At 48.7% G+C, this 15,899-nt stretch overlaps 1 protein-coding gene across 3 annotated transcripts in view; it reads right to left on the bottom strand.

Moving 5' to 3' along the window:
• The window catches only part of Srgap3 (SLIT-ROBO Rho GTPase activating protein 3), a 229,698-nt gene that overhangs the window by 107,006 nt on the left and 106,793 nt on the right, over positions 1-15,899 (bottom strand). For all 3 annotated transcript variants that reach the window (XM_052174488.1, XM_052174490.1, XM_052174491.1), the window contains exon 2: positions 6,135-6,327. In XM_052174488.1, the coding sequence (XP_052030448.1) occupies positions 6,135-6,327 (193 nt within the window). The remainder of the gene's footprint in view (positions 1-6,134; positions 6,328-15,899) is intronic.

Below are 15,899 nucleotides of genomic sequence, written 5' to 3' on the forward strand. Positions count from 1 at the left end.
AGGGCAGAACTTCTGCAGATGTATATATTTTCTTCTTTATGGCTAGAAACTAGCAATGAACATTTCTGGTGAGTCACAGCTTGCTCGCTTTCTTTGGCTAAGGAAGGTGGGAATGAGGTTCCAAAAGACTGAAGCTGGAGAGGCCAAGCCTTGCCAAGCTGGTGAGTTAGGAAAATGAAATTAGCAGCAAGCTAGCTCTGCCAGCTTCCTGGCTAGGGGCTGGAAAATTCCGCTTAGCAAACAAAACCCAGATCCAAGCCTGCAGCACCCAGGAGGCACCTGGATCTAAACCCAGTGTCCTGGGATCTTAGGATCTGGAGAGCATGAACCCCTGCACCTGACACCCTCTTCAGACACCAGATCCCCATCGTCGGTCAAGTCCTGAAATGAAAACCTCTGCTCCATTAGGAACCCCCTGGGTACCTTACCATGTCCTCCCACTTAAACTTCTGTGCCTTGGTTTATCTAACAGGAAAACAGACATGACATGTGGTGTATACAGGACCAAGCCTTGTATACCCTCGGCTCATCTGGCCAGCTATTTCAGCCTTCAAATGTGGGTCCTGAGAAGCCTGCTGTGTCTGGCCTTCAAGTCCCTTCTCTGACCTTTGGAGATGATGACATGACTTTCCATGTCCCACCAGAATTCTTAGAAATATGCATGAGCTAAAGGCTGATGGCTGAATTTGCAAAGTATAAGGTCCTATATAATCCTTAAAGTCCACTCTTATTCTCCCTACCTAAGTGGATGGAGACAGAACTGAACTCCTACATAAATATTGCTCTTTAAAGCTACCCATCATTCTAATACAAAAACAAAGTGCTGCTGGTGCATATATGAAATATATGCACACACACACACACACACACACACACACAACTCACAGCCTGGTTAACACTTTGTAATTCGTTGATTATGATCTCTGGGGATTCAGGGAACATTCGTGGGAACTGAACATGGATAACTAAGAAAAGGAGAAGGAGCTGTAGCCATCACAAAGAGCCTCAAGAACCCCGCCACGGAAGAGAAAAGGACCCTGTGGTGATGAGAGGTGGAAAGTGGAGGGATCAGAAGGTGGAAGGCAGCGGATGTTGGAAGAGGGAAAGCGGATAATAGAGAGGAATGAGATAATGGGGATGGAGGATGGAAGACAGAAACGAGACGTAACAGAAAGTAGCTGTGATGGGACACAGCTGGCAGGAGATGCAGGCGATGAGCTGATGGACGGGCAAAGAGAAGGAGGGAGATGGTGTACAGAAAAGGAGATGGAGGTTGAAAGGAAGACAGTGGGGACGGCGAAAGGTGGAGGATGGAAGGGGAGGGACCCAGTGGAGAAGACAGAGGTGCAGGAAAGTAAGAGAGATGTCAGAGGTGATTGGAGGTGACAGGAGGTAGACAAGGACAATAGGATGCAAATGTGATAGACATTGGAGCTGACAGAAGCTGCAGCGGGGAGGTAGGGATGAGGGAAGATGATAATTTTCTATAAAAAACTGGAAATGGACCCCAGTCAGGATTATGGCATCCCCAAACCCAGGCTCAGTATATGCCTTTCATTTAAATGTGTGTGTGTATGTGTGTGTGCAAGGTATGTGTGTGTGCATAGTTTGTGTGTATGTGGTATGTATGAGCACGGTGTATGTCTATGTGGGTGTGTATGTGTGTTTGCCTGTGTGTGCATGATGTGTATATGTGTATGTGTGTTTGCCTGTGTGTGCATGGTGTGTGTGTGTGTGCATTTGCCTGTGTGTGCATGGTGTGTGTGTGTGTATGTGTGTTTGCCTGTGTGTGCATGGTGTGTGTGTGTGTATTTGCCTGTGTGTACATGGTGTGTGTGTGTGTGTGTGTGTGGTGTATGTGTGTGCATAGTGTGTGTGTATGTGGTGAGTATGCGAATGGTGTGTGTCTGGTTGTGTGTGTGTGTGTGTTGTGGAATAGAGAACAGCAGGACTCCTACTCCTTCTCTCCTTACTTTATTCCCCTGAGGCAAGGTCTCTCACTGATCCTAGAACCTCCGTGATCCTCCTGCCTCCGCCCTCTCTGTAGCTCTGATACACACGGTGACTGCATCTGGTCTTTATGTGTGTTTTGTGAATTTGAGCTCAGGCCTCCATGCTGGAACAGAAATGTTCTTATCCACAGAGTCATCTCCCCAGTCTGCCATCTTTTTCTGAAAATTCTTTTTTATAAAGAAATTTCCCTAGTCATGGTTTTCTTTCTGTAAATGCTTACCATAAATAGAAGGAAACCGAGAAACGGAATTATAATGGAAACAAACAGCATTCTGTAATCTCAGGCCGGTGCTGAAACCTGAGGTTTGCTGGAAGATCAGAGAGGCGTTACTAGTGCAGGAACACCAAGGAAGCTTTCTTCACACAGCTGAAAGAACTTAAGTTACGACTCAGGGAGAGACAGCGAGCCTTCCATCTGTATTGTGTTATGACAGAGAAGAGACAGCGAGACACGTAGGCAGAGAGAACCACAAAAAGACAGAGATAAGAAATGGTCTCCTTGCTCTCACGTACCTAGCAGAATGAAGGTGGCAAGCCAGCTCTGCAAATCTGACCCTACGAGCTCTGTGAGACCTACAACAAGCCAAGCCAGACCAGAGGCTTTCCGCAGAGCCTTTCCCAGACCCTGATGCCCACACAGGTCTGGTTAGATAGGTGACTCTCAGCAAGCACTAACCAGGCAGAGAGCTGGGGGAATGGATCTGCCACAGGGCAGCCCAGCCAGGGGCGCTTTTTGCATTTGGAGTCTGGGAAACCAAGATTCCAAATCTTGGGAAACCTGCCTGAACTTCCTGCAACTACAGCTGTGTCCTAGGCAAATTAATTTCCCTAAACCTTACTAGTTTCAACTAGGAAGATAATTATCTGTCCTACATGTCACCACATCTAACATGTAGGTGGCATAAGATGGCCACTATTCACCTGGGAAAGCACATAGCACAAGGTAAGGCGGGCGTGAGGGAAACAGGGACAGCTTTAATGCTGTGATTCTGGCCACAGAGCAGTCATAACGATCAATAGAGACACGAGCCCAACCTGAGGATTTCTTCACCCCCTCTGCCCAGACCTCTTCACCCTGGATCCTCTATATACCGATCTCAAATTACACATTGCAAAAATGCTTCTTTGTCCCACAATAACCTGGAAGGCTAAATCTCAATTATACTATCATTTTAGAGACACACTGCAGGCTTGAAAATCATGGCACTTTTTCCCCAGTAAAAAGTACTTTCTTGGAAATGAAGCCAGTTGCTTTCCCTCTCTCCTTCTTTGTGAAGCTGGAAGACACGCCTAGCTCTTCTGGCACTGAAGCTCCCTATAGACCATTATGCAGTATCTAAGCTCCCAGCTCTTCCCAAACTCTGGCTTTCCCCCCAAATATTTCTAGTGTGTTTGGACATAATTCCCTGCTGCTTTTCCTCTACGGTCTGCAGCATCACTTAGCCCTGGACAGGGGACTGCCATATGGCATGTTCCTCCTGAAAGACAAGAACTACCAAAAACCAAAGGAACAGGAATAAAAGGTGCCCCAAATACAGAGTGCTGTTTGAGAAGAATGTCATTACACGTTGGAGTTTGTGCATAGCAGAGCTTTGCAACAGAGATTCTGGGGAGAGCTAGTTTGTAAAGTATGACTACTTATCTTAGGGAGGGGAACGTCTATTGCCAGATAGCTTTCAGATGGAAGACAACAGGCTTACATAGCACAGACCTCTTACTCGGCCTTCTACACACTGCAGTGGCATACACCTTTACTCCCAGCCCCTGAGAGAGTCAGAAGTGTGTGAATCTCTGAGTTCAAGGCCAGCTTCGTTTATGTAGTGAGTTCCAGAATAGTCAGTGATTCCCAAATACAGAATTGGTCACAGAAATTCTCTGTCTCTCCAGACCTAGCCAACTTGTTTGGACCAGGCCACCCATCTACCTGAGAAGTAGGATCAGGGCCCATGCATGCTGCCCTCTGTAGCAACTTCCTGCTCAGGAAATGCTCCTGGTCCCAGACCATCAGAAGGAGAAGCCAGGCTTCTCCAGGCCTGCTCCAGAAAGGACCAGACTGTGACTTGTATGCTGGTGACAAGGAAGGCCAGCGCAGCTTATAAGGAACTATTTGTCATCTAGAAAACCATCAAAGTGGCTGGTCACCAGAACCCCAAGAATAGGCTTGCTGATGCCCCAGAGCTTCTGATGCAGAGGCTGGAGGAGGCCTCAGACTCCGCATTTTGGACAAGCCTCTATGTGGCCACGCCTTATGCACTATCCCTTTGGTGGTCCCCACTTTCCAGATAGAAGCCAAGTCCACATTGTCTTCACAGCAGTGCAGCACCAAATGGTTTCATCAATCTGCGGCAATCTCCCCTCTATGGCAACGCTAACTACCACTGGACATTTATTCAGTCAACATTTGTACCAACCATGGGTCAAGCCTTCCACTAGGTACTAGAAACCTCACTTGCCAGCCACCATCTCTGTCATTCCAGTCTTTGAAACCCAGTGCGTATCCACGAGGGATCGACCAAGGCCTCAGACCAACGTACTAACTCCGTGCCATTCCCATTAGACATCCTTCCCATCCCGGGTCAGTGAAGGACAGCAATCTGGAACCACTCCTGCTCTACAAATGTACAATCATCCCCAGGGGAGACCTGAGAGCCAGCCATCATTGGGCCCTGTGAAGGTCAGAGAGGTGAGAGGTTGGTTCTCTCCTTCTACCATCTGGGCTCTGGGAATCAAAATCAAGTTGTCAGGCTGGCCAGAAAGCCCCTTAGCCTGTCAGACCACCATGGCAGCCCCTAAGCATTTCTTTAAATCAAGTGCCACACGGAACTCACCCCAGTTAACTCTGGCCCTAAATTTAACACCTTCCATAGCTGTAATCATCCCCAGAGCCCAGGCAGATTGAGAAAAGTTTGGGCCTTAGGGGAAAGTGGTCCATAGCACAGACGTAAAGCAGGCCCCAGGGCTCGCCTCCAGCCTGGAGAAGCAACCTGGCAGCTTGGCACCCTTAAGTGAAGAATCTATGGGCCAGCCTGGCTTCTCAGGACATCCAGGCAGAAGTACCAGAGCATGGCACAGCCCCATGAATAGAAGTGGCACAGAGGTGTGTCAGCCTGGCCAGAAAACTCAACTTCCAAAAGCCATCAGGGCTGGTCCATCACATTAGCATCATGTAGAAGGCCTACCCCAGCTGCACTGGCCTGGGTGACCCTCTAATTAGACTTTCATAGTGTGACAAGCAGCCCACTTGGCCTGATTGCCAGCTGGGGCTCCCATCCATCTGGTGGCTGAGTTAATGAACCCTTGAGGGGCTAGTAGGGCTCATTACAGGCAAGGTGAGGGAATAAGGGATCCCTGTGTCCTTGAGGCCTGCCCTCTTCCTTCTCCCCCATGCCACACTTAGGATGTGAGGGGAGCTGCTTTCAAAGTGATGAGACGACCCCTGCTGTGCACACGCTGTGGACAGCTCCAGCAACAACTCAGAGTGTAACTAGAGGTCTTCACACCAGCCAGGTCAGACACAGAGCCTTGGAACCCGGAGCTCAGGGTGTGAGCAGTTAGGATAGGAGGGCCTATGAGTTTAAACAGTAAGGTAGGAATGTGTTTAAGTAGTGAGGTCCTCCGGAGCAGCAAGGAAGAGGGATGTCTGTGGACCCGGTCCGTGAGAAGGCATTCTAAAGGACATGGTGGGCGAGCTGGGGGACCCAGCCAGGATGTGCTGAAAGGAGGTAGAGTCTTGGTTGGGCATAAATGAATGCAACTCCATGTCACTCATCTCCTGTCTGCAGCACCCTTGGGCATGGACACCATCTCTACCTTTATTTGATACGAGAGAACAGCTAGTTCCTGGAGGCAAAAGGAAGCTGTAGAACCCTTGAGGGACTTAGCAGGACCTTGCAGGTCAAGGTCCAGTTCTGGCCTCCTCCTCCTTCTCCTCCTCCTCCTTCCCCTCCTCCTCCTCACCCTGCTCCTCACCCTCCTCCTCCTCCTCCTCCTCCTCCTCCTCCTCCTCCTCCTCCTCCTCCTCCTCCTCCTCCAGTTTTGGCCCCCTCCTGTCAATTGCATCTGCCACCAACCCTCCTGCCCAGCACCGCCTCCCATCCCAGGGCCCGCAGCCAACTTCTCACTTGAACTGGTGCTCCCGGGAGCTGCGGATCTTGGAGGAGAAGCGCTCGGCCAGCTTCTCCAGGCTGCGGGAATACTCGAGTTCGATCTCAGCTTTCCTGCGGAAGAACTCCTGCAAGTCTTGCAGCAGCTGCAGCCGCGACTCTGACTGCTGCTCCAGGCATTTGAACTGCTCCACCAGCTGTGTGCGGATCTCTGTGGGAGGCAAGAGACTGAAAGTCAGGCAATGGCTGGAGACAGCAGTGGACACCCCCCCTCCCCAGAGCCCAGCCAGAGCCCCAGTTTTGCCGTGCTGAGATTTGGCATGGCCTTTCTGCTATACAGTCTAACCCACTGTTTCTCAGACTCCAGCCACCCCAAGTGATCACTGATGTTTCTGACTACTGCTTAGGCCACTGGTTACATTGTTACTCCACATGACTGGAGGACTGACTAACTTTGATCAGTGTAATCAGTTTGCTTAGACTAAAAACCTAGCTCCAGAAAATGGGGAGGTGTGCTTATAGCCTGTGATATCAGAAATAAGTTCTATGAAAACAACAGTTTTTAAATCCTATTTACATATTGCAAACTAGGGCTTGCCAAAGGGCCAGAGGCCTTGCCCAAGAGGCTTGTTCTTTGTCAACAAAAAGGAAGTGGCTCAGAGAGCGGTGTTTGGATTTTCCTCATCTCATGCAGGCAGGCCTCAGAGGACATCAGAACGCATCTGGACTTCCAGCGGTCCTCAGGGCCACATAAACACCTCAAGTACCACTAAGAGAGTCTTGCCCACACTTGGAGAAATGTTGACTGACCCACCTGAGTCTGGGCAAACAGAGGAGCAGTCAAAAGCTAGGAGCCAAGCTGGAAAAAAAAGTCTCACTGGAGTCCTTACAACCCTTAACGACCTTAATGTGGCCTGATATCCTACAAGTCACAGCCTGCCATTTTGTCAAGTCCTAATACTGTCACTGCCACCATGCAGGTGCAGTGATGACCCCTTCCTGGGTCCTCAGCAGATCCAGCTCTGCAAGATACCCAACTTGCATTTCACTGACAACCTTCTCAAAAATACCCCAGGCTCCCCTCTGCCTGGGGTTACATCCTGCTCTTTAGCATGAACCTGATGTTCAGGATTCCCCTTCCATACTCCATGAATTCTGCAATTCACACAAACTCATCCTTGAATGGTATAGCATCCCCTTCCCATCGTCACCATCACCATCATCATCATCACCATCATCATCATCATCAAAAGGGGGGGTCTGCAAACTGGCACAGACCCACCTGGGGATATAACAAGACTTCTCAAGGGGCCTGCAGACAGAAGTATGGGAGAGTCCACATGAGATCCTCATGTCCACCCCATAGGTTCCCAAGGACTGCAGGACGATGCCACACCTTTCCCACCCCACTCCTCACCATGGTCCTGTTCTCTAGTTCCTGAAGAAAAACTACGGCTGCATTCATTCCAAGTCTAACAATGATGGAAGTACCCAAAATGCCACAATGTCTGGGTGTCCCAAAAAGAACAATTTCAAATATTGATGTTAGAAAACCTTCCTGGAGCCAGGCCTGGTGGCTCATATCTTTAATCCCAGCATTTGGAAGGCAGAGGCAGACAGATCTTCGCGAGTTCAACTACAGCCTGGTCTACGGGAGAGAGTTCCAGGACAACCAAGGCTACACAGAGAAACTCCATCTTGAAAAACAAACAAATGAGAGAGAGAGAGAGAGAGAGAGAGAGAGAGAGAACCTTCCTAGATTCAAAGGACTACAAACCCTCTGCATTCAAATAAATAAATAGTAAGTAAATAAAATATAACTTCAAAAGTCTAAATGTCTATTTCAATTTATATATAGGTTAAAAAGAAGTATAATCAATTTATAAGTTTTAAGTATAAAACAATATTAAGATAAAATTCTGTGAAGGAAATTGAAGGGAATTATGGATTCAGAAAGATAAAATGATATGTAGAGTTTTAGGTTCTCTGATGAACAATTGAGAATACTGACATACCATAGAATTCTTCCTATGTCCTGGCAATTCCATTCCCTGATAAATACCCCTAAAAAGTCAGTGCTTATGTCCAATAATGAAGCATTAGAAGTAACACTAAAAGTCCAATAAGAATGGACACGGCATTCTCAAGTGAGGTATCGTTCAGGGGAACGGGCTGCATACAGCGTAGGTGTCAAATGCAAGGTCCTTGTGTTTATCGAATCAGCCGAGAAAAAGGAGACCAGGAATGAGCAGCGGTCTACAGTATTAGAGAGAGAAGTTGTCACCTTTAGGGGATGCTGACCCAGAGGAACACAAGGTTGTCATCTGGGGTCTGAGCATGCCCACACACCTTGATCCGACCAGTACCATGAGTCCGGTGAACAGAGTTGTGCCCCATCTGGACATTCTTCTGGATTATGCAAGAATTCATGAAAAGGCAACTTTTTTAAATGCAATGTTACTGAGCTTTGGTTTGCTCTACTTTGAAGAGACTGGTGTAATGTCATTCTAAAATGTTAATTTTTAAAACCATGGCAGAAATATATCCTCTGCTAACTACTTACATTACATTTTATATGTCAACTAAAACTGTGGAACATCAGAGACTTTTGGGTTCATCCTGAGGGTAGACAGCAGGAGGCCCATGCTGCTGCTCTGTAGCCCTGGCAGGAAGGTCTCCTTCCACCCAGGTCTGGCAGACCCACTGGCTCCACCACCATCCCCAGTGCACCATGGCACTCCTGGAAGCACAGACTGCCAGGACTGGTTTTGAATGATGGTTGTTACCATTCTTGCGAGCCCTATCTGAGGTCTCTACAAATGAAATCCAAGCTTTGAGCATGGATTCTCAGCACAAAACAGGTCCATGGAAGAGCAGCACCTGTCCAGCAAACTGCTATCGATGCTTATGACATACATCCCTGTGTGCAGCCCACAACGCCCTGAATGTGAGCATCTCATGTGACACACAGGCACACATACAAACACACATGCTCATCAATACACAGATAAGCACAGAATCCATATGCAGGACTGTAGTGCATGCCACATATGCAGCATGCCACATAGCAGTTGGATAATACACACTATTCACCAGCCTCGCATCCCAGACACATTTAGGCAAAAGTCATAAACAAGCATATACACATGTCACATTTACATGCATGCTCATGCCACATGCATACACATGGCACACATACATAAATACATTCACACACACACATATACCACATGCATACATATATATACCACATGTACACATATATACACATGTTCCACATATACATACACATGTGCACACGCTCACCATACATACCTGGTATGGCTCTTACTCACTATCAGGTTTTACACACACACACGCACACATACACACACACACACACACACACATAGATTGTAACTTTTGCTCACCATCAGTTTCTACAGAGGATACGCAGAGACTTTGTGTAAACTAAGCTCAGAGGCCTGGCGAAGGTCACAGTATGTTCCATGAACTGTCACCAGCTGCACAGGCATGTGCATAGGCCCATGTGTGTAAATGGATGAAATGCTGTTGCACACAGCCACAACAATCTCTTTTGCATAATTCCCCTACCAACATCCAGATCTGCACTGTTAGAATCTTCTCGATGATGCTATTACTTCAAGGGCTCATGGTCTGTAGGTGTTTCTCTCATGAAAGCCACAGGGTGTCCCTAGAAGGGGAATAACTGCTGATGTCCCCAACCTCACCCCTGTAAGTGAGGGGATGGTGGCCCAGAGGACACCATCAGGCTATGGTCCTAAAAGCAAAGCCAAGCCAGGAATCAAACTCACGTCCCTCAGAAAGTGACGATAAAGCTCTGGACACCACAAAAGACTGGAATCCACTAAGAGCTCTGTGATTTTCATGTTAAAACAAAAGGCAGTCCACTTTCAAGTCCCCCATCTTCCTCCCCAGCGTCCTCTGCATGACAAGATGCCCCTTATTAGAACGGCTGCAGGGCAGAGTCGGCTTGCCAGTGTTCTCATGTTTTAGAGGAAAAGCTCATAAATCCTGCTGTAATGACAGGAGACAGTCTGGAAGGGGCAGAGACACCTCCCCCAAGGCACACAGGCAGCTGGAGCCTCCAAAGCACAGCGCACAGGGAACCTTCTGAGTCTGGCTAACTGGTAGTCAAGGTATCTAGTAATCAGAGACACCCCCCATTCCCCTCTGCAGCCAGTCCCTGCTCGGTAACACCCCCAGGACAGCTGGGTCCCAGTCTCCTGATTTCTGTGACCTGCTCCACAAGGCTACTAAGAACAGGCTAGGTCTCAGCTTTTCTTCTTGAAGATTTCAAAGAGGGAAAACTCAAAATAATTCAAATGGAGCTGCTCTCCAGGCACAGCCTTGTGCAGTAGATGCCCTCCCACCCCATCCCCCACCCACTACCCTCCCCACTCCCCCATCCCCCACCCTCTCCACCCCCACTGAGGGAAGGCATCCAACCAAAGCATGGCACAGTGAGAGAAGCAGACAAAGGGGGTGAGGCAGGGAGACGGAGGGGCTGGGAAGTTGGGACAGGCTTTGACCTCAGACCCTCTAGGCTGGACACAATGCCCCTGACCACTCAGTGTGACCTTCTCATTCTACAATCAGCGGCCTGAAGCTCAGAGAAAAGGCAAGACTAATCCTACAGCCCAGGTCTCAGGCAGCATCCACCGCCGGACTCTCCTGATACATGTCTCAGTAGCCCCCCTTGCTTGTGGGGTAAAGGCCGTATGTCTCTGGCATTCAGTGCCTACGAATCCACAGCTTCCCTACCTAGTCATGTTCTAGCTCATGCTCCAGGTCACAGTCTCACCAAAGCTGTCACCGACAGCAATAACCAGGCCCAGGCACCATGTCACAGCCACAGCCTCCTGAGTAGAAGAAGACCCGTGGGATTAGGAATTCTGGTTTTTCTTAACGAATAAACAACACTGGAGTAAATTCAGGTTTGCCCAAAGCCTGGGAAGAAGGCACAGAGAGTGCCCCCTCCCCGGCCCCTGCACAGTTTCTCTTCTTGCTGATATTTTTACGGGCCACTACACTTGTTAGCATAGAAGATCTAGCCCGGATACACTCTCGCTTTGAGCCCATATTTCACTTTGGGGTTCTCTCTTGGTCCTCAGTCTTCTGAAGGTTCAGACAAGACTGTAACTGACAGAGGCCACCATTATCACTCCATGCAGTGCAGTTTCATGGCCCTCAGAGTCCCCGGTGGTTTGCCTCGTCATCGCCCCTTCTGTCCCTCTTCCTGTGCCCATCCTGTCCTCACAGCCCCCATGTATTTTCCTGTCTGGACCCTTCCAGCGGGCAGCCCTCTGGACAGGCTCTGCCTCGCAGCCACACACTTACACTGGTTCCATATCATTTTGTAGCTTGGCAGTTCAGTTCTTTTATCACAGAATAATATTCTAATGTACAGGTTTCGTTTATTTGCTTGTCTACTGAGGGCCTCGTTGAGGGCTTCCTATTGTGGGCAACTATGAGAAAACCGAAAGCTGTCACAAACCTCTGAAGGAACGTGTTTGAATAAACACACATCTTCAATTCATCTGGGCAAAATATCTTTTCAAAAAGAAGTGACTCGTGATGGTGCACGCCTTTGATCCTAGCACTTAGGAGACAAATGTAGGCAGACCTCTATGAGTTTAACACCAGCTTGATCTATACAGAAAGTTCCAGTCCAACCAGGACTACACAGTGAAACTCTGCCTCAAAAACAAACAAACAACAACAAAAACAAAACAAAACAAAACAAAGCAAGACAAAAACACCCAAATGCCAGAAAAAGAAAGAAAAAAAAAAGAAGATCATTTTTTTGAGAATTTCTTTTAGGTTTACATGGAGAAAAAAAAAAGGAATCTCACTTTTCTCACATTTTTTGGAGTAATTTCTTTCATACGTATGAGTGTTTTGCTCACATTTATGTATGTGCACCACGGTGCACATGCCTGCTGCCTGCCCACAGAGGTCAGAAGGAAGAACAGATCCCTGGGAACCAGCGTGACTGTTGCTGGTGAGCCGCCTTGCGGTGCTAAGCGGCAGAACCTGGGTCCTCTGTGAGAGCAGCAAGCCCTGAACCACTGGGCACCTCTTCAGCCCCAAAGAACTGTATCATCCAAAAATAAAAGGCAAATGGGAAAATGTTTAACATGGTTGTCTCGAGCTGTATCCATTCTCTGCCAGTGAAAATGATCTCATCCTATTTTCAGTCCCATAGACTCTAGTACGAAATACCGAGCCAGGTGGACAAGAGGGCTCAGCAGGCAAAGGCGCTTGCCACCAAGTCTGACAGCCAAAGTTCAATCCTCGGAACCTACATAGTGACAGGAGAGAAATAGCTTATAAGGTATACACACACACACACACACACACACACACATACACACACACACACACACACACACACACACACACACAGAGCTGTTTAGATTTGCTTCATCATAACCCTGAGCTGGGGGATAGAGGATGGAAGTTTTAAGTCACGCAGAGCTCCTGACAGAGTTAACTCTAGAAGCTTAGCTGTTGTGGCTGAGGTGTGGGAAGGCATGTGACAGTACCCTCTTTACTTACTCTTGCGATTGGTTGAAATTTTCCGTAAGAAAGAAGAAGAAAACAGCGGCCCTGCCCAGAACTTGATGCTAGGCTGAGCTCTGGTGAACAGGTCTGAGCCTGCAGATATCCTCTTGAGCTGTGAACAGGTACCAGGATACCAGCTAAAAAGGCAGTTTGAAAAGCAGCTCCCTGCTCCCTCCTGATCTACTCTGTGAGCCTGGTCTTAAAAACGAAGGGCTCATCCTGAAACCTGTGGCACTGAAAGGCCTTCCATGGTTTGACCATCCCAAACAGCAAGACTGTGTGCCCGGTACCCGGTCAGTCTCAGTTCCCCAGAGCTAGTCAGGATGGCCAGCTGGTGGGATCTCACCTCCGTGTGCGGCTCTCCTATCCGTCACGATAACGGCTGCTTGTATTACCACCCGGTTCTGTGGATGTATCCACTAAGATTTGGGAGAAGAGATCTGCCCAGAACCAGGGCTCATAGGGATTAAAGGACAGATAGGATCAGGGTGTGTCCATTAGGGAGGAGGGGTCCTTACTGCTTTCCCTTCCAGTGATCATGCCTTACTTCCTGTCTCCACCCTACACTCACTCCACTGTCATGAAGGTATGCCTGGGCCTGTCCGTCACGAGGCATTCCAACTTTGAGAACAGGCCCTCTTGACGTCCTCAGCCCTATGGGACAGCAAATCAGGCTTTGGGGTGACCAGTTCACTTTGTCAGCTTCGAGCTGAAACAGATTTCCTATGAAATGGAGATCATACAACCAGCCCTGTATTGTTGAGAAAAAAAAAAAAAAAAAAAACACCTCAAAGAAATCTCCTGGATCCCTGCTAGGCACCTGTTAGCACCATACCACATCACCCAACTCAGTCAGCACTAGCTATGGGAGGAGGCTATTTAAATTTTGTGTTGTTTTTGCATGTATGGATGATGTGTGCGTGCAATTGTTCACAGACATATGAGGTACATGTGAGGACCCAAGTGTGATGTGCTCCGCACCTCCACACCTTGCCTGGGCTCCACCTCATGTATTGAGGCGGGATGCTGCACTGCACTAAGTGCTCCATTTCTGCTGGTGTGCTCAGCTAACTTGCTCCAGGGGTGCCCCTTCTCCGCCTCCTGCACAGTGAAGTTGTAGGCAGCTTGCTGGCTTTTACATAGGTTCTAGAGGTTCACACTCTGGTCCTCATGCTCGCGTGGCAAGCGCTTTACCCGCTGCCTCCTCCCCTAGCCCTAGCCCTAAATTGTATTAAACTTAAGTTCATTCTTCCAGCGCATGTGCCTCTGTCTCAAGCTCGCAGACTCACGTGTGGCTGGTGGCAAGCATAGACTATTTCATCGCTGGGAAAGCACTCATTTAAGATTCAATAGAATTAGCAGGGCGGTAGTGGCACCCGCCTGTAATCCCAGCACTCTGGGAGGCAGAGGCAGGTGGATTTCTGAGTTCAAGGCCAGCCTGCTCTACAGAGTGAGTTCCAGGACAGCCAGGGCTACACAGAGAAACCCTGTCTTGAAATAAAAAACCAAATCAAAAAAAAAAAAAAAGATTCAATAGAATTTATTCATTACACCCATTTCCTTGAATAAAAACAGAAGCCCAGGAAGGGCACAACATAACTGGATCCCATGACTCACATGCGTGCACATATGCTCTGACATATGTCATGGGTTCCAAAAACTCCTGGAACAACAGGTTAATAAAGACCCTCACTGCCCAGCCCAAAGTCATGTGTCCTGCAGGGTCCCCTACCTCTCCTAACAACCCCAGAGGAAATGGTGTGTCAATTTATCGAGCCAATGTCACTGAAAATTACTTATCCTTACCAGGCGTACACTAAAAATCTTGGGTGTCCAGTCCCTGTAGAGAGCAGGTACCTCTACTTGTCTTGTATGGTTGTTGCCAGTAATAGACTAGAAATAACATGCCAGATGCTTGGGAGAGGACTGTGGCCTGACACAGTACAAAGGGTACATGCTCAGAGGCCCTGGGGACAGCCAGTCTAGCTGGCTTCTAAATCTGCTTGTCAATGGTGAGAGTTGATGCATGCAGAAAACATTTCACACAGGCCCCGGTACAGAGTAGGGATGCAGTGAAGGGGACATCATGCTGTCATGTGTACGAGGAGCACCAAAGGCTCTGGTCACAAAGCTACCTATCCCCAGGGTCCCCTTCTATCTCAGCTGTCCACAGCCCCACAGGAGAATTATAGGGTCCTATGACTACCCTTTTTCCAGTCTCCCTTACATGGAGATGCAGCTTTCCTTTGGCAGTCCTCCCCCCCCCCACGGCCCCCTGACCATTCTCTCCAGCTCTGTGGCCTCCCTGGCAACCGAGGGCCTCAGCTGCAAGGTCCTAGGCAGCTGCTGAAACAGTTACCCTGGCAACCTGGGCCCAGGCCGAGATGCATCTGCTTTGTCTTTGAGCAGCAGGGAGCAGCCCAAGAGACCAGGAGAGAACCCCTCTGTGAGCAGGTCCCTTCAGGATCTCTGTCCAGGCTGGCACTTTGTACTGTTTCTTCTCTCCGCTTCCTCTAAGCAAGGGTCTCTTCTTTCCTCCATAGTCTTTACCAAGCCAGGTAGGCTAACAGCCACTGCCACTCTGACCGTGGAAGAGGAAGAGATGGCTAGCGCACCATTTCATTTGGTGAAAAAACCGAGGTCCGAAAGAGAGCAAGGAATTTACAGGCTCTGCCTGGTACTGCCAGGGGGGTTAGCCAGGCTCCCAAGACTTCCAAAGGAATCAGTCGCAAAATGAAGCCGTTTCTCTAGCCTGAATAAATGGGCCACTGGGTGCTACAGCAGCCAAAGCTGAGTCTGACGTTAAGCTTGGCTGCATTCAGTCAGAGCTTGGCCTAGACACCGTCAAGTCCTGTGACCTCGAGCAAGCCAGTTCATCTCTGGCCTGTGGTTTTCCCATTTGCAAACTGGAGGGAATTAAAAGCAGGCATTTGTGGAGTTCAGTATTTTCCATGAATCTGTGCTACAGCCTTGGGAGACAGCTTTCCATTTCGAGGAGGAGGAGAACGAGGCGCAGGCATGAGGTGGCTCGCCCAGCTTCGCCTGACACTTGAATCTCTGGGCTGCCTGTCTTATATCGCGTGCCAGCGATGCTTCCCAAATATCTGGCAGACAAGCTACCCATCAGTCTGGTCTTAACCTTCATCGTTCCTTAGGGAAGTAGATGATGGAGGCCTACAAACTGCAGAGGCTTTG

Source organism: Apodemus sylvaticus, chromosome 2 (genome assembly GCF_947179515.1).
Source record: "Apodemus sylvaticus chromosome 2, mApoSyl1.1, whole genome shotgun sequence".
In the NCBI taxonomy this organism is placed as follows: Eukaryota; Metazoa; Chordata; class Mammalia; order Rodentia; family Muridae; genus Apodemus; species Apodemus sylvaticus.